Source organism: Panthera leo, chromosome A1 (assembly GCF_018350215.1).
Source record: "Panthera leo isolate Ple1 chromosome A1, P.leo_Ple1_pat1.1, whole genome shotgun sequence".
Lineage (NCBI taxonomy): Eukaryota > Metazoa > Chordata > Mammalia > Carnivora > Felidae > Panthera > Panthera leo.
The window spans coordinates 116,500,991-116,519,797 of record NC_056679.1 but is presented as its reverse complement, the minus strand read 5'-3'; the positions used below and the strand labels follow the sequence as shown (position 1 = coordinate 116,519,797).

Genomic DNA, 18,807 nt, shown 5'->3' with positions numbered 1-18,807 from the left:
AAAACCTTTGTCTTGTTACATTAAAATACAACATGAAATCAGTTTTTTCAGGACCTATCCTAAAACTTTCCACTAATAAGTCTTTAGCATTTCTTTACCTGAAAACTATATTAAACTTAAGTCACAAAGGACAATTATTCTGAATTTAAATAAACTCTTCATGTAAAAGTCTACGAGAGAAACTGAGTATTACCCTAGGAGAAACCAGGCTTCTCATATAGGATTTCTCATACTGACAGTGTATGTTAAAAATGAAGTAAATGTGTGTTATTTTAAGATTTTGGATTGCACTTAAGTTACTCCCCTCATTACAAAATAATTATCAATATTAACAATCCTAACATTGGGACATAAAAAGGAAAAAAAACATACAGTAACTACTCTGAGGCATACTCAAGGCTTAATCCTCCTGTTTAGGAAGAATTGGGACTATTCAGCAATAAAAAGGAACAAACTACTGATACATTCTATAAGGGGGATGAACCTTGAAAACATTACACTAAGTGAAAGAAGACAGTCACAAAAGATCACATATTATGCAATTCCATTTATATCAAATCTATAAAGAAAAAGGCAAATCTATAGAGACAGAAAGAAAAGTAGTGGTTGCTTGGGGTTATAGTAGTGAGAAGGTCTCAGAATGATAGAGATTAAAACTAGATGGTGGTGATGGTTACAAAATTCTGTAAATTTACTAAAACTCGCTGCACTGTACACTTAAAATGAAGGACCTTTAACGTATGTAAATTAAACAACAATAGAGCCGCTTTTAAAAAAGATCTGGGTAAAAAATAGTTGTTTACTATTTTGAATTGCAGTCAACATATATGAATAATATAAGTAACTTAAGGTTTTTAAAAATAAGATCATCCAACGTATTCACAATGATTCTCAAGTCCAAAGGAAAAAGTCATCACCCATTTGATGTTAAAATACTCTGAATTACAAGAGGGTAATGAAACCACTAGGGAAAAAAATCAGAGCGTCAACTGTTTTTTGGTTTTTTTCTTCTAGAATCGGAGATCTCAAAACTGCATGTACCTCAAGCATCTTCAACATGTTATTAATGAAAAAGTCTAACAGTTTTCCCCCTAGATATTGACTTTAACAGCGTCAGGACACCACAGTTCTGAAATTATGGCAATCACTTTAAGAGAAGTATTCTTTGAAAGCAACCCTCATCAAAATGTATTGCCCATATTTAATTTTATATCTGAACTAAGAGATGGGTAAAGACTTTAATCTTCCTGAGCAAAAGCTGTTATATTTGTGAGATAATTTAATAACTACTATAAGATCTTACAGGAATTCATGGTTTGGTTTATCTGTTCCAAGTACCTAATAACAATCAACAGGTAAGAAAAAGGAGATTTACTGCCACAAACAGCAATGTAGACATCTGCTAGCCCAGCAAAGAAATTTTCAATTGTGTAATAAATGCAATAACATCAGCAATTTAGTAGCTCTGCAAAGAATGAATGTTCCTTTAAATGCTCATTAATTTTATTTACAACACGCTAGTATACTTACTGACAGGAATATGCCCTATCTTTTTTTTTTTTCAAGTTTAGTCATTTATTATTGAGACAGAGACAGTTCAAATGGGGGAGGGGCAGAGAGAGAGAGAGAGAGAGAGAGAGAGAGAGAGAGAATCCCAAGCAGGCTCTGTGCTGTCGGCACAGAGCCCAACGCTGGGCTTGAATTCATGAAACTATGAGATCATGACCTGAGCCAAAACTGAGAGTCAGACACTTAATGGACTGAGCCACCCAGGCATCCCAAGCCCTATCTTGTTAACAATTTAACGGACTGAGCCACCCAGGCACCCCAAGCCCTATCTTGTTAACAAATAAAATCCAAGAAGTTTAGAGTACAAGATTACTAAAAGTAACTTATGTAACTGAATATAAAGACTATAAGCTGAGGACATATGTAGCAGGAAGAACACGATGGTGGAAAATAATGGACAAAAAACAGTTCTTCCCAAAATAGCCAATGGCTGAGTATCTGTAATCATGGAGTTAGTGGGATTGCATAGCTACACAGAGCACTAATTCAAGCTATAAATCAAGAATAAAACAAGGTGGTGAAGCACAAATAATGTCACCTAATTATTCCTAGAAGTTAAAGCAACACCTTCTGTGTTTGGGAAAAGAAGAGAATGTGACAAGCATCCTTCTAGCAACAAAAATTTTAGTAGGTAGGAAGGCAGTTGTGTAAGATGCCAGAAAATAAGAGTTCCACCTTTTTAAAACATCTCCCACTGTCGCATACAAATAAATTAAATCTATTCACTGGCAGCAGTGAGAGACATCATAAAGTACTATTTAGGAATATAGGTAAACCAACATCTAACTCTTTGGTCTGGTGTTTATCCTACTTCCTCAGCTTTCCCTTTTGTACCATCAATAAAACTAAGAGTTTGTAATAGGAAACCATAACACAGAGACGGTTTCAAACATAGCCTTTCTTTTATGTGCAGTAAGGGAATGAGGTAGACATATATTTGACAAAAATTTAGTTTACTACTGAAATGAGCTTAATTCCATCAGTTATTTTCATGTATAAAATAGTATAGTGTGCAATAAAAAATAATGGCCAAAGGGAAAATTATAGGACATACAGATGGATCTGGATTTGGTTTCATATTTCCTTACTTGATTTTGTGTAAGGACATTTAAGCGCTGTTCCACAATTCCCTTGCTTTCTTACATTACTACACAGCATCTTACTAGAATGAAATAGCACTCCCAACTGGGTCTTAAATGGAAAAAAAGGTTGATGAAATACAGTTGAAAATAACACAATACATCAAGTGTAGTAGAGTATATATTATCTAATGGAATTTGTATTTGGGTAAACCGATGTATATTGTGTTCTGAGTTTCAATATAAAATATTTCCTGTTACGGTCACAGTCAAAATGTGTCAAAAATGAAAGCCACTGGCCTAGAAAAGACTTATTTTGCCTTTATGCCTAAATTTCTATCTCAGAATTTCCCAAAGTAACAGGGCATGCTATACAGCTTTAATACAGTAAGGATAACCAAGCATGTCCAAAGACAGAGCATCTGTGTAACATCCTAAAAGATTAGTTCAACTTTCTGCCTTTTACTGTAAACAGCTATATGTTAAAAGATTAAATTCAGGCATATGTAAATCCATATAAGCATGATTACATGGAAATCTGCTAAACTAGAGAACATTAGGAGTAAAATTTCCAGAGGAACACTCAATTTCATTCACTGTACATATAATTTCTATATGATTTTACTGATTTGATATAAAAATAAGAACTTCTCATGTTACCTACTCTAATAAACAATTCTGGGATATAAAGCAGCATGTTAATTTCTTAGTTTATGTTCAAATTTTTTCCGATCTTGTCCGAACCACTCTAGAATACTACTTCTTAATTTTTTACACATCCTCTTTAATTGCAATGTCTCTCTTCTTAAAAAAATTCTTAATAATTTTCTTTTGTCTTTAGAATAATCTAAATTCTTAGCCTGGCACCATTAATTTATTCAACAAATATATGAGCATCTAGTATAAGCAAGGCATAGTGAGCCATACAAAGATGAGCAACATAAACCCTGCCCTTGAGGAGCTTACAGTCTAAAAGGGGAGATAAAGATGTACAAATCCAAATGTAAGAATTAAGTCAAGGGTTGGAAGGCATGGAAATGGGAAGGAGGGTGTATAATATGGGAACCCTTATGCATTACTAGTGGGAGTGTAAACTTCTATAGCCATCCCGGAGAGCAAATTTGTGGCACTTTGTCAGATAAACATTATGCATTCCTCAGACAGGTGATTCTGCTCCTGATTATATCCCAAAGAAATTCTCACACAGATCCACAAGGGGACTGTACCATGACTTTCATCACAGCATTGTCTGTGGTGGTGGGGAATGAGAGGCAATTTGGTATACCCATCACTGGAAAAGGAGAAGTAAAACAAGAAAAATATACAGGGTGAAGCACTGTGTTGCCAGTAGAAATAATCTAGAGGTGGATACACATCGATAGATCTTTAAAACAGTGCTGAGTGAGAAAAGTAAAAAATAAAACACGACCTATAGCACAATACCAGTCATGCAAATCAAAAATACACACAAAGTAGTAAACATTTTATAAGAACAAAAGAACTCACATCAAACGCAGTAGAGTCATTGCCTACTAGGGAAGTAAGGGAATGGGAAGAGGGAGAAAAGAGAATAAATAAAACAAAAGAGGATCCATGACAATAAAGCAGCAGGAATGGAGTATGATTAACTCAACCTTCTTTCTACACTTTGAAGTCCAAGGGGAGGGGAAGAGGCAGGAGTGACCAGAGTCTGAAGGAAGATCCCATAAAGTGTTGTTGGACTCCAGAGAAAAGAAATTACTCCTCAAGAGGGCCTGAGGTACACACAAAAGATGTGTTTTGTTTATCCTGACATCATTTTAGTGTTTTGCAACAAATTAGTTCTAAGATGTACAACCTGCAGAAGATAATTATGAGTCCTATCTTTCAGAATTCCTGGAGAACCAGTTACAACAAATAAGTTGGATGCAAGAGTGGCTTTAAGTAACAAATTTATTTACAAAACTGATTTGGAAGGGCAAAAGGTTGATATTATTTACATATCCTTTCCCAACTGAACGTTCAAAACTATAGTTAGTAAAGCTAAATAATGCTAGAAAACGGAGCATACCACTATCACCTGGTTTCACATTTTGTTTATAGAGGTGATCTTGAGGCCTCTGTCAGATACCACCTAGAATGCTGATTCCTTTGAAAACCGACCATGGATAAGTGAGATTAGTTGCCTAAAAAAGGAGAATATGGGTCAAGATGGATGGAGCCTAGGCAAATGAAGCACATGGATCATGAAAGAAAAGAATATCTGAGTAGGATATATATAAAATACCTGGGTAAGTTTTTTTTTTTTTTTTTTTTTAATGTTTATTTTGAGAGACAGAGAGAGAGACAGAGACAGAGCATGAGGAGGGAAGGAACAGAGAGAGGGGGAAGCACAGAATCCTAAGCAGGCTCCAGGTTCTGAGCTGTCAGCACAGAGCCTGACGTGGGGCTCAAACTCATGAACTGTGAGATCTTGACCTGAGCAGAAGTTGGACACTTAACTCACTGAGTCACCCAGGTGCCCCAAAATACCTGGGTAAGTTTTAAGGGCATGATATGTTCTAGAAGGATACAGATATGAATAATAAAAAGACTTCAGACATAAGTAAAATGTTCTAAGAACTTAAAAAATGATTGCTAGGAAAGGAAGAGAGTCCTAAAGAGTAAGAACTCTTCCTCCATCCCTAATCAAACATGAAACACAGAGATAGTCTAAGGACTTAGAAGAAACAAAAACACGAGCATTGAACAGAGATTTCACCACTCAAAGAAATTTCTTTAGAGAAATAACAGAGTTTTGAGGAGAAAAAGACACTTTAAGGAGAAAAAAGTAATAATATTTCTTCCATAATTTAAGATATGTTTTCCTATCTATCTGGATAATTCAGTATGTACGTTTACAACACCAACTAATTTTTCCTAATTCATAGTGATATAATACTCTACGATGCACATAATTTATATTAAAATAACATCTTAATACAGTGGATTATCACAGTTTGGCTCTATGTAAAGAACTATTAGGTTGGCAATGCCACTGGCAGCTGACAACATCAAGTACCCAAGGGTCTAAATACAAGTGTTAATTTTTTCCTTCTCTAATAATTTAGTAAAATGAAAGATGATTAAAAAAATTAGTTCATTTTTATGCTATTCAGTAAGTAATAAAACATCAGAGTGAAGAAAATAAGTAGATACTCAGTAACGAAGGTCTTTCAGTAATTAAAAAATATGATTACTCACTTGAGCATCAACTTAAAGAAACCTTACCCAAATGTTTCTGTTGCCTTACATATTAAATCTGAATTTAAAATGTTTTACTTCTTTTCTGTTGACACTTTATGTCCTTCCTAGCTTATTTCTTGATTCTTTTGTGTCTCTGTGTTATTTTTTTTTCAATGTATGAAATTTATTGTCAAATTGGTTTCCAGCCTCTGTGTTATTAATGTATTTTTTAATCATTTCTTATTTAGTACTGAATTTCCTTAGCCAAAGTTACTATAGTCTTCTACAATGTATAGCCAAACAAAAAATTATAATAACAGAGACATTTAGGTTTAAGTATTTTACTAAAGGCTGTCAGTCAGTTAGGATACTCAGATTCCTTAACAAGTACATGCTTAATTTGTTTTTTATTTGTTAAGATTAAAAAAAGCAGTCTTAAAAAAAAATAGCAGTCTTATTTTTTGAAGAGTTTGAATAGCTAAGTGTCCAATAGAAAACTCCATAACTACCTTAAGTCAGAGAGATTGCAGGTATTTGCTCTCTGAAATTAATAGTTTAGAAATGAACTAATCCTTGATCATGGCCCTCAATACTCTAAATTACTAAAATTGACATAATTTAAAAGTAGCTTCTGTTTGCTGCTATAATAGTCACCTCTAACCAACTTTTCTCAAATCATAATATTAGAGGTACTAACATATACTTACACACTTCACTGTAATTTCAAAAATCTAAAGCTTGGTTATTATATATTGAATGAAATACGCTCATAAATTTGTTTTTATGTAGTTTTTAATACCTTACATATTACCTACTTTATTTCAGAGATATGACAACTACACATGATTATCAAGTGAAGGTACTTTCTATCTACAAGTGAAGACAGCAGGAAAATATCAGAGCTCATAAACTTAAGTCCTTTAAATAATATATGCTCCTTCTTAATATTCACTTGGATATCATGTATATACTTTTTGATAGTTATTTGTCCAGGTTCACATGACAGATGTAAGCCCACCATATTCAGCATTACATGAAAGAAACTACATATAATTCTTAAACTTCTAACTCCCAGAGTTGAAAAGTGCTACTAAGACTTAACTAGACAGCAAACATACATTTTCATTCCTCATATTTTACTGTTGTTCAACAAAAGAATTGTCAAATGCAAAATGAATGCCTGATAAATTTTTGCTACTGTAATATAATCAACAGCCTGATATGCTTTTAAAGTATTTTCATCTGTGCAAGATGAAAACTCCAACTAGCAGTATGTTAGCAAGAAAATTAGAAGTCATTTTTCTTAGTATTTATGTTCTTTCATTTACAAATAATCTGTAAGACTACTAGCATTTGTCAGAAATCCCTAATTCAATTAATCCTGGGTACACAGTTAATGGTGTACCATTAAAGTACTTTTGTGAATTCATTAATTAGGTGATGAAATACCCATTTTAAGGAAAATAATTCAATAACTAACCTTTTTGTACTCCTAAAAGGGCAGGAGAGTTCTCCTGTGACGTTCTATCAGGTTCCTGGGGAGGTACAACCATGGCAAGTGTATGCATTGGTACACGTGGAACCTAAAAAATTAACTCAGAAAAAATACCATCTCAGACCAAAGAATAAAAAGGAGGCCCTTAAATGAAATGGAAATTTAGATTTTATTTATATGCCACCAAATGCATTTTTTTGTTTCTTAAAAAAAAAAAAAAAAAAAGAAAGCAAGCCTCACCAAAGAATAATTTCTGAGAATAGTGAATAGTGAATTGGACAAGCTCCGGCAATCTATAAGCAGGGAATGATTTAAGCTAAACAGAATTAGTATTACTCTCTTGTTAGAGAGAAAGCCTTGTTGGGGCCTTGTTGGTTCTGATTATAGTTAAGAGTACAAGTCACATATTAACTGGCCAATTTACCCTTGTTCAAATTCTGTATGGGTCAGAAAAAAAGAAAAGCCAACATAGTCGCCAAATTGTGGTATTTTAGCAGTTCTCAGGGTAACATTGTGGAAAAAAACTTAAGATTTCACTGAACTTTGTATACTTAGTATACTCTACAGTCTCTCCATATTTTTAGGTAGGCTTATAAATTACTTTAATGAATTTCTGATGCATATATCCTAGTTAACTATACCCTGGTTGACAAAAGTAGCTATCTCTACAATAATTAATACTGTATTGGGAGGTACTCAGGAAGAAGTTATCTCTTGGTTCAAGATTATGCTTAAGGTATTTATTAAAAACAACCCTACAGTATGATGACAACTTGGAAAGTTTGTATTTATATTTGGTATTAAGTGTTTTGTAAAAAGGATTTTTTTTTCAGTAAGATAATAAGAAATTTTCATGTACTTTTGAAGAAAATAAGCCTTAAAGATTTGGGATCATGTTTATCTCAATAAGTAACAGAAAAGAAAAACAAATCCATTTTGCTTAAAACTAATTTTATTTTGGGGTGCCTGGGTGACTCAATCAGTTGAGTGTCCAGCTCCTGATTTTGGCTCAGGTCATGTTACCAGGGTTATGGGATCAAGCCTCACATCAGGTTCCTTACTGGCGTGAAACCTGCCTAAGATTCTCTCTCTCCCTCTGTCCCTCTCCCCAGCTCACATTGTTTTTCTAAAATTAAAAAAAAAAAAAAAATTGTTTTAAACTTAATTTTATTTATTTATTTATTTAATTTTTAAGTTTATTTATTTAAGTAATCTCTATACCCAACGTGGGGCTTGAACTCACGACCCTGAGATCAAGAGTTGTGTGCTCTTCTGACCAAGCCAGCCAGGCACCCCTAAAATTAATTTTAAACAAAAACTCCCAATCGATTTGAAGAACCTATATTTATAAATCAACTCTGTTTTACTTTACCTGAGATTGATCTTGAGAAGGTGAGGTGAGCTGAGACACATCTGTAGTAGGAACTGACAGAACATTGTTCGGATAATCCAACAGATAAGAAACAACATTTGTATGGCCACCTTTTGCAGCTTCAATGAGCATTGTAGAGCCATCCTGAGACAAATTGATGCTATTAATTAATTATCTGCAAATTTCTGCTTATGACTGCTATAGACATTTAGTTTCTTGGCAACCTGCCTACAACCAACATTCATTTATAAACAGTAATGAATATTAAGCACCGAGATGAGGCAAGCATAGTTTCATTATCTCTTAATAAAAACTATTTATTTACTTATTTTTAAGTAGAATACCTTGAGTCGATGAGTAGGGTCAGCTCCATGAGCCAAGAGTAGCTCAACAACTGCCAGATGACCTCCTGCACAAGCCAGTGACACTACCGTATGGTCATTATTGGCTGTAGCCCTATTCACATTGGCACCTTCAAAGAAACATCAACAGCAAAATTAGAGAAAGCTGGAATCAAGTCAAGTTTGCAGATAATAATATCACTTTAGAGTTTTTTTGAAGTATGACATAAATTAAAAAAAAAAGCAAACAAATCCTAAGTGTACAGTTGAAAATTTTTTACAAAGTGAACACACCTGTGTAACCAGCACCCAGATAAAGAAACAGAACACTATCCACATACCAGAAGTCCCACACCTTGTGCCCTCTTTGTCACTACCCACCCTTCCAATGGTACTACTATCCTGACTGCCAAACTGGTATTAGTTTTTGAACTTTATATGAATGAAATCATACAGTATACTCTTTTGTGTCTGGCTTCTTTTGCCCAATTTAATTAATTTTCTTTTTTTTTTTTTTTTAATTTATTTATTTTTGAGACAGAGAGAGACAGAGCATGAACAGGGGAGGGGCAGAGAGAGAGGGAGACACAGAATCGGAAGCAGGCTCCAGGCTCTGAGCCATCAGCCCAGAGCCCGACGCGGGGCTCGAACTCACGGACCGTGAGATCGTGACCTGAGCTGAAGTCGGACGCTCAACCGACTGAGCCACCCAGGCGCCCCTGCCCAATTTAATATTTGTGAGATTCATCCACAATGTTGCACGTAGCTGTAGTTCGTTCATTCAATATCACTTTTAAAATGGAAAATCTAGAAGACTAAGATTAATAAATATATACAGGTTAATGAAAGCCTCAAATAATATTATATGTCACTCTTAAAATGTTTCAAAGACACTAAGAGATATATAATTCTTCATATTGTATAATTTAAGAGTCAGAGGGACCTGGATATGGAGAGAAGACAATATCCAAAAATGTTATCTGAAAGGCTATTTAGTAAGTTGTTCAGAAGCGTTGTTCAACACGACCTGAACAAAGTCTAAATGCAAAATCTTTTCTTAGACACAGAATCTGAAGCGGGCTCCAGGCTCTGAGCTGTCAGCACAGAGCCTGACACGGGGCTCGGACTCACGAACCGTGAGATCATGACCTGAGCCAAAGTCGGACACTTAACCGACTGAGCCACTCAGGCGCCCCACTGCTATAATTAATTTATTTAATTTTCAGAAATATCCAGTTGAACCTAATCCTAACTCACATAAAAGTACCTTTTGGGAAGGGCAAGACACACCAATAAACATTCTTACATTAGCAACATGAAATTAGTTTTAAGGTTGTTAATAATAATAAATTTAGATGGTAGGATTGGTTAGCAGCTACTATAGCCAAGGAAGGCTATAATCAATGTGTTCCTCCTCCTGACAAGCCTAATTACATGCTTAGCAGAGTTGTCACAGGGTATGATTAGATAACTTCCTTAGTAAAGGCGCATGCGAGAATTCCAAAGGTTACCCATTTGTTTATTATTACTTCAGTATGTTTGAGGTAAATTGCTTTTACAGACTATGTTATAACATTGTGTAAAGATATGCTTTATTTGATAACAAAAATGTGACATTAAGAAAATAAACCTAGGGGAGCCTGGGTGGCTCAGTCAGTTAAGCAACTGACTTCAGCTTAGGTCATGCTCTTGAAGTTCACGAGTTCCAGCCCCACATTGGGCTCTGTGCTGACAGCTCAGACCTTGAAGCCTGCTTCGGATTCTGTGTCTCCCTTTCTGCCCCTCCCCAGCTCGTGCTCTGTCTCTCTTTCTCTCTTTCTCAGAAGTAAATAAACATTAAAAACATTTTTTTAAATAAAAAGAAAAGATGGGGCGCCTGGGTGGCTCAGTCAGTTAAGCATCCGACTTCGGCTCAGGTCATGATCTCACGGTTTATAGGTTCGAGCCCTGCATCGGGCTGTGTGCTGACAGCTCAGAGACTGGAGCCTGCTTCGGATTCTGTGTCTCCCTCTCTCTCTGCCCATCTCCCGCTTGTGCTCTGTATCTTTCTGTCTCTCAAAAATAAATAAATGTAAAAAAAAATTTTTTTAATAAATAAAAAGAAACCTAGTTGTATCCAATTAAAGAAGAAAAGTATATTTAAAATGATAAAATTTTATACTGCTTTCTAAATAACACAAAATGTCCCACGTTTTGCTGGAATGTAGATATCAAATTTTTATTTTTATCTAAAATTTTTATTTCACAAAACATAACATCACCTGAGCAGAAAGACCTTCCTTGCATTTTAGCATCCTACCCCAGGATCTTTCATCAGATGCCAGAGTACCTCTAACACTATACACAGAGGCTGAACCAAATGAAATTGCTGATATTACCGTTTTTGATATATAAAACGACAGTTTTATATGGTTCAACCTAACATGGCTTTAGCAGTGTTTCACTTTTTCATAATAAACAGTCTTGAACTACCTTTTCACTCATCATTTGAACTTCTTTGCTAGAATATATTTTAATAATATAATTTCTAGAGGAATATAAAATTAATAAAGAACAGCTTTGCATACTTGGTTAATTCAAGTGTATGGTAAACAATAGTAGTGGACTTTCTTCCACCCCTCCCCACCCAACCTTCCAGCAAAACTTCCTTATCATTAAGTGGTGAACAATACTCTACTAAATATAGCTGGATATTTTATATGTGGCTTTTCCAACTTTTGGGAGCAATAATATGCTACTTGGTTGATGAACTTCAAACTCAAAACTAATAAAGAAAAATCCCATTAAGTACCTCATGAACTCTACACTTACTAAATAAAAAACAGCAAGAAAAGGTGATGATACGAGGTTCCTGCTTGGCTCAGTGGGTTAAGCGTCCGGCTCTTGATTTCGGCTCAGGTCATGATCTCACAGTTGTGGGTTCAAGCCCCGCACCAGGCTCTGCACTGACAGCGCGGAGCTTGCTTGGGTTTCTCTCTCTCTCTGCCCCTCCCCACTTGTGCACTCTCTCTCTCAAAAAATAAACTTAAAAAAGTATTTTCTAAAAAGACTAGAATACAATACTTGTACTGTAGGAAAAGTCGCTTTCACATAAATAAAAATAGATAAATAAACAAACAAGCAGTTAAGGATTTTTTTCCCCAGAAATCACAGCTTCTACAGATGATGACTTATATTTTCCTTACCTTTGCTAATAAGAAACTGCACAGTGCACAAATGACCAGCTCTTGCAGCTTTCATCAAAGGTGTTCTTCCACCTTCAGATTCATGTTCCTATTAAAGAAACAAAAAATAATCCATCAGTGCCAATTCATTAACCATCCATTTTAAACACTTAGTACAAATGACATGATAAATAAGAGATTTAATACTTACTCAATGTAGCCACTTATACTACCCATTTCAATTCCTACAAAATGTAGGATTAATTTCAGTCCACACTAGATGGTGTAACTTTTTTAAGGGCAAGTTCAGTTTTGCATACCAAACAGCATTTAAAGATAATACTTATGTTCAGTTTGATCCTCAAAGAGAAATAGCTGTATTTTTCTAAGCATAAGGCTAAAAAGATGTTCTCCTAACTATTCATATGAATTATGAAAAAGGAACCTTAGTCATACAGGTGAGCAGGAAGATTGTGATCCTAACAGATTAGAAACCAATAAGAACTCTATCAAAGGGCAGAAACCAGTCCCTATAGTAAAACACTATGGTATTTCAAGAAAAAAGGGAAAAGAAAAATATACCAATGAGCAGACATTTTTTTAGAAATTAAATATGTAAGTAGTGAAAGGCAAAAACAACAGTTTTATAATAGCAGAAAGATTGCTGTTCCTTTTAGGAAGTTTGCCAGCAAGAGAAGTGAACGATAAAACAGCTTCCAACCATCCAAATATCAAATGCCACTAAAAGGAGCTTGCTTATATTATGTAGTAAGTAGTCCTGTTGGAAGAACTGTAAACTCTTACTATATTCATCTCAGTATGAAAATGTAGCTGATAAACTGCTTCCATGAAAAGTTCACTCACCTATCCCCTCTTTCATTATCTATGCAAGCATTAACTTCTGTTGTTCTGGTCCTCTTTTGCTACTAAGAAAAACTTGATAAAGAACAGTAATTAACTCAAGCTTTACTTCAGCTCTATTCTAGTTAACTCAGAACCCTTTAGCTACCACACAGTCAACTTAAAAATAGTGTGCTCTGGAGCGCCTTAGGTGGTTCATTCGGTTAAACATCCAATCCAATTCTTGATTTCAGTGCAGGTCATGATCTCACACTTGTGAGATGAAGCCCCTCTTCGGGCTCTGTGCTGAGCATGGAGCCAGCTTGGGATTCTCTCTCTACCTCTGTCTCTGCCCCTCCCCTACTCGCATGTGCACACATGCTCTCTCTCTCAAAATAAATGAACCAAAAAACTTAGTGTGCTTTGCCAATAGGATGCAACTTAGTCAGTTTATATAACTATACCTAATCTACAACATGGGCAAACTAACAATGAGAAATAAGTAATTGTCAACCTAATGGAAACTTCAAACTGGTCTGCAGTGATGGGAATTACAGTCTAAAAGAGATTTTAATATTTTTATCTTGATAGTGTAGAATCTCTCAGCCTCTTATAAAAATTAATGTTTTGACTTCTTGATTGTCATGTACAGATAAACCCATTTTAAGTTGAAAATATCTTAAATTGAAAATGCACTTAGGGGCTCCTGGGTGGCTCAGTTGGTTAAGCATCTGACTTCGGCTCAGTTCATGATCTCACAGTTTGTGAGTTTGAGTCCCGCATCGGATGAGCACGAGCCCTGTATCGGGTGAGCACGAGCCCCGCTTTGGGTGAGCCCTGCTTCTCTCTCTCTCTCTGCCCCTTGTGAGATTCTCTCTCTGCCACTCACTCACTTGCGTCCTCTAAATAAATAAATAAATAAATAAATAAATAAATAAATAAATAAGAAAATGCATTTAACACACCTAACCTATTAAACATTATAGCTTAGCTAAGCCTACCTTAAACATGCTCAGAACATTTGTGTTAGCCCACAGTTGGAAAAAATCACCAAGAACAAAGCCTTCTTCATCATAAAGTACTTAATATCTCATGCAACTTATTGAATACTGTACTGAAAGTGAAAATGATTCTATGCATAGAACAGAATGGTTGTGAGTGCATTGGTTGTTTATCCCTGAGATCCTTGACACCACGTGGCTCACTGGAGCTGCTGCTCACTGCTGCTTCCCAGCATTATAAGAGTATCTTAACAAATAATGCCAGCCCAGAAATAGGTCAAAATTCAAAATTCGAATGCTTTCTACTGAATGCATACTGCTTATTGCATATTGCAATATTGCAATTGCATATTGCTTTTGCATCATTGTAAAGTCGAAAAATCCCAGGTGAACCATTATAAATCGGGGACCATCTGTATGGACGTAGCTATATGAACCGCTCCTTCATCTTTCAATCATATATTAGTTTGTATAACTATTTGGCTAACACGTCTCTGCCACTAAACTGTAAGCTCCATGAGCATAGTAATCACATCCATTTTTGCTTACCATTATATACCTAATGTCTAAAACAATGACGTGTTTCAATAAGGTTTACCAAGAAGGAACCTAAGTGTAACTGACCTCTCAAATCTTCCCTTTCATAGTACTGAGGTTTGAAGTTTTAATTTTCTACTAGGTAAATAAGAGAAAGAAAAGTTAATTTGACAAGAAATTAAGAGTAGTAGCTAAACTCAGAGTAAGACATTCATTATCTGCATTTGATAATACACTGTTATTAGAACGTGGGTGGGCAATAATAACATCACTTTTCCTTTTTTTTTTTTTTCTTTCTTATCTCTTAAGCCTAGCAATGACACCCATCAGCATAACAAGGTCCTGTGAATAATGGCAAAGACAAAAGATTTTGAAAGCCCTCCTTTAAAATAAACTTTTAAAATAACTGTTAGGTCTGCATATATCAAACATTACTACAGCTGTTAAAGGATAAGAAATCACAAAAGTACAGTCCCAAGATCCTCACCCCAAGTCAAATTCCAAAATTCAACATACTAACCAAATTTCTGAAATGAAAGGTGTGAAAAGATGCCTGTTGTATTTTTCTCCCTATAAATATATATACATGCACTTTTTGGTTTTGAGAAACATTATTATGTTTGAGAAAATGGTTGATAAAACAATGCCCCAACTTTATAATGCATTATAATATTTCACATCTAAAATCAATACTGTAAATCCCACAACATATATCATTTGTCCCAAAATATCTGACCATTAAATCTTTCTTTTAAAATAGGAATGGGGCAGGGAGCACCTCAGTGGCTCAATTGGTTAAGCATCTGATTCTTGATTTCAGCTTAGGTCATGATCTCAGAGTTTGAGAGTTCTAGCCCCCCATTGGGCTGTGTGCTGATGGTGGGGAGCATGCCTTGGGTTCTCTCTCTCTGTCACTACCCTACTCATGCCCTCTCTCAAAATAAACTTAAAATAATAATAATAAAAATAGAATAGGAATCGGGGTATCTGGGTAGCTCAGTCGGTTAAGCATCCTACTCTTGATTTTGGCTCAAGTCATTTTCTCCGTTTCCTGTGTGGGCTCTGTGCTGACAGCATGGAGCCTACTTGAAATTCTCCCTCTTTCTCTGCCCCTCCGCCACTCACACTCTGCTTCTCTCAAAATAAATAAACTTAAAAAAAGTCTTTGCCCCCCTCCAAAATAGGAATCAAATTAATATATACTACTTACTTATGAATGTTGGGTTTGTTAGCACAGCCAATATTTGTTCAAGATCAATCAAACTTTAACATATAAATTATGATATTTTTCCTTCATAAACACAGAAAATTATTTTCCAAGGTTATAAACTTAATATTGACATTGTAATATTGCTTCTTTCTCTGTTTTGGGGAATAGCTAGAATAATAAAGAGTTCATTTGTTCCTTGAACATTTGGTAAAACTCACCTATAAATCCATCTGGCTTCTTACCTTCATTGGATTAGATTTTAAACTACTGAATTCAATGTGTAACACTTACTGTTCTATTGAGGTTTCCTGTTCATGAGTCAATTTTGATAATTTACATATTCACAGAAAAAAATCAGTACTTATGTCAGCATTCAAACTGATTCACGTTCATATGACTGACTGCCTTACACATTTTAAAGATCTCTAATGTATCATATAGTTATAACTACCTTTAAATTTCTATCATTTACCTGTGCCTTTCCCCCTTTAAAAAAAAATAGTCTGCCTTATTTTGTCTATTTCAGTAGTTGTGTTTTGTTGTTAAATCAGCTTTTAATTTTGCTTTTTTCCCCTATTTTTCCTTTTTTATCCCTATTTTTTGTTGTTTTCTATTCTATAAATTTTGCTTTTATCTTTATTCCTTTCTTGTTTATCCTGTTGTTTTTTTATTAGCCTCATTTACTTTCATTTTATATAATATAAAAAATTATCTTCTAAGGACCACTTTAGCTGTATCCTCTTACCTAAGTTTTGATGTGTAGTTTTTGTGATAACTTCTTTGTAATTTTTACTATGATTATAACTGTGATTGTCTCTAACCCATGCACTATGTAAAAGTATCTTTCTTCATTTTACAGGTGTATGGGATTTTAAAAAAATTTTTATTGTTGATTTGTAATTTTAAAGCAATAGAGACCAAAGAAATGTAGCCCATATGACTAGTAAGTTTGTTTTAAAGACTTTTTGTGGCATAAAACATGGACAATTTTTATATGTGTTCCATGTGTTGTTAAAGAATATATATAGCATATATAGTGGAAACAATGTTAGCTCTATTTATAAGACCAAATTTGGGGCACCTGGGTGGCTCAGTCAGTTGAGTGTTTGAGTCTTGGTTTGGCTCAGGTTATGATCCCAGGGTCATGAGATCGAGCCCCATGTCAGGCTCTACACTGAGTGTGGAGCCTACTTAAAATTCTCTCTCTCTCCCTCTCTCTCTCTCTCCAGCTGCTCCTCTTCCACCCTCTCTCGCACTCTAATTAAAAAAAAAAAAAAAAAAAAAAAAACTATTAAAAAAAAGAAAATTTGAGTTTTCTATTCTTAACAATTGTTTTGTCTATTTGATCAGTTTCATACAGAAGTGTATGGAAAAATCCTATCACCACAAATGTAGACCTATTTTTCTTGTAACTTTGTAATTTTCTATTTTACTTAGAGAGAAGATCGTTAGTTACTGATTAGTAACTGATTGTTATGATCAGTTGGGACCATTTATCTCTAAAAATGCTTTTTACTTAAAATTCTACTTCATCTGGTATTAATACTGCCTTAATACTTTTTCCATCACTTTGTCTACTTTTCTCTATCACTGTCTTTAGATTTATCCCCCGAAAACAGAATTTGCTAGATTTTGGTATTATTCATCTAATTCAAAATCTCTGCCTTTAACAGCTGTGTCCAATAGGTTTATGTTTGTTCTGATTACTGATATTAAAAAAAAAAAAAAAGTCAAGTTTTCCAGTACCTGATCCTCTTCTCTTGAACAACACAGGGGCTCTAGTGTGGCCTTTCCACCTTCTAACACATCCTTCTGAATTTCATGCTATTGCTGCCTAGAATTTTAGTATTACTTTGGTTTTAAGCATAAAAATTTGGGTTTTGTATTTATAAATTTTTATTTATAATATGTTTCACTAATTTCTTTGCTTACCGTAGCTTCTTGCATCCCACGCCTTCCTTCCAGGATATATTTCTCTCCTTATTGATGTACATATCTTTTAGTAGTTCTTTTGGCAAGGATCTGAGGTGATAAGCTCTTTTATTCTTTGTAGATCTTAAAATAAGCTTATTTTTCCTTCTCTGGAATAGTGGCTGAATACAGAACTCTATTTTTTTTTTCTTGGTATGTGGAGGATATTACTTCCCATTGTCTTCTGTGATTATTACTGTTGATGAGAGTCTGCTGTCAAAGTTTGATCGTTGTTCCTTTGAAGTAAAGCATTTTTTTTCCTCTAGTAGCTTTTAAGATACTGTTCTTTATCTTTCAAATTCTACAGCTTCATTTGTTCTGCCTAGTGATTAATTTTTCAACCAAGGATTCATGTCTAACTTCAATTCCAGAAGATTCTCTACCATTAGCTCTTCAAACATTGCCTCTGCTTTGTTTGCATCTCTGTCCTCTCATTCAGGAACTTCAAAGAGATGTGTGGTAGAGCGTCTCAATCTACCCTTTCTCTCAGTTTCTCTTTCATATTTCCCATTTCTTTATCTTTATGCTATATCGTGTTATTTCTTGTTTTGTCATCTGATTCACTCATTTTTATTCAGCATGTCCAATATACTATGTAACATATGTTGAATTTTTATTTCCACAACTTTCTCCCCAAAGTTTAAATTTTTTATTTCATACCCGTCTGTTAATTCATAATTACTGGCTTTCATTTCATTTTCTCACATTGTTTTATGGCTATTGGTTATAGCTTAAAATAAGCATGTTTAAAGTCTTTTCTTTCAGTTGCCTGGGCTTGTATTCTGCTGCTTTGCTAACTTTTTGTTTGTTTGCATTTTGACTATCTTTTGATGTAGATTTGGTCTTGAACGTCATAATTTTTTTGTTTGAAAAGCTCATTTTGCATGGGAGTTGTTTCTTTTATTTCCATCCATAGGTTTATCCCTTCTCATCAGATGGTTTGAAACTTGCCTGAATCTGGTCCTTAAAGTCCATTTCAAAAGTAGATCTTTCATTGGCAACTTAAATTTCCAGTCTTATGGAG

At 34.7% G+C, this 18,807-nt stretch overlaps 1 protein-coding gene across 3 annotated transcripts in view; it reads right to left on the bottom strand.

Annotated features, from left to right (window-relative positions):
• ANKHD1 (ankyrin repeat and KH domain containing 1) overlaps positions 1-18,807 on the bottom strand; it is a 131,636-nt gene that overhangs the window by 36,148 nt on the left and 76,681 nt on the right. For all 3 annotated transcript variants that reach the window (XM_042937009.1, XM_042937025.1, XM_042937018.1), the window contains 4 exons: positions 12,246-12,333; positions 9,064-9,191; positions 8,720-8,863; positions 7,333-7,435 (listed from right to left, as the gene is read on the bottom strand). In XM_042937009.1, coding sequence (XP_042792943.1) covers positions 7,333-7,435; positions 8,720-8,863; positions 9,064-9,191; positions 12,246-12,333 — 463 coding nt within the window. The remainder of the gene's footprint in view (positions 1-7,332; positions 7,436-8,719; positions 8,864-9,063; positions 9,192-12,245; positions 12,334-18,807) is intronic.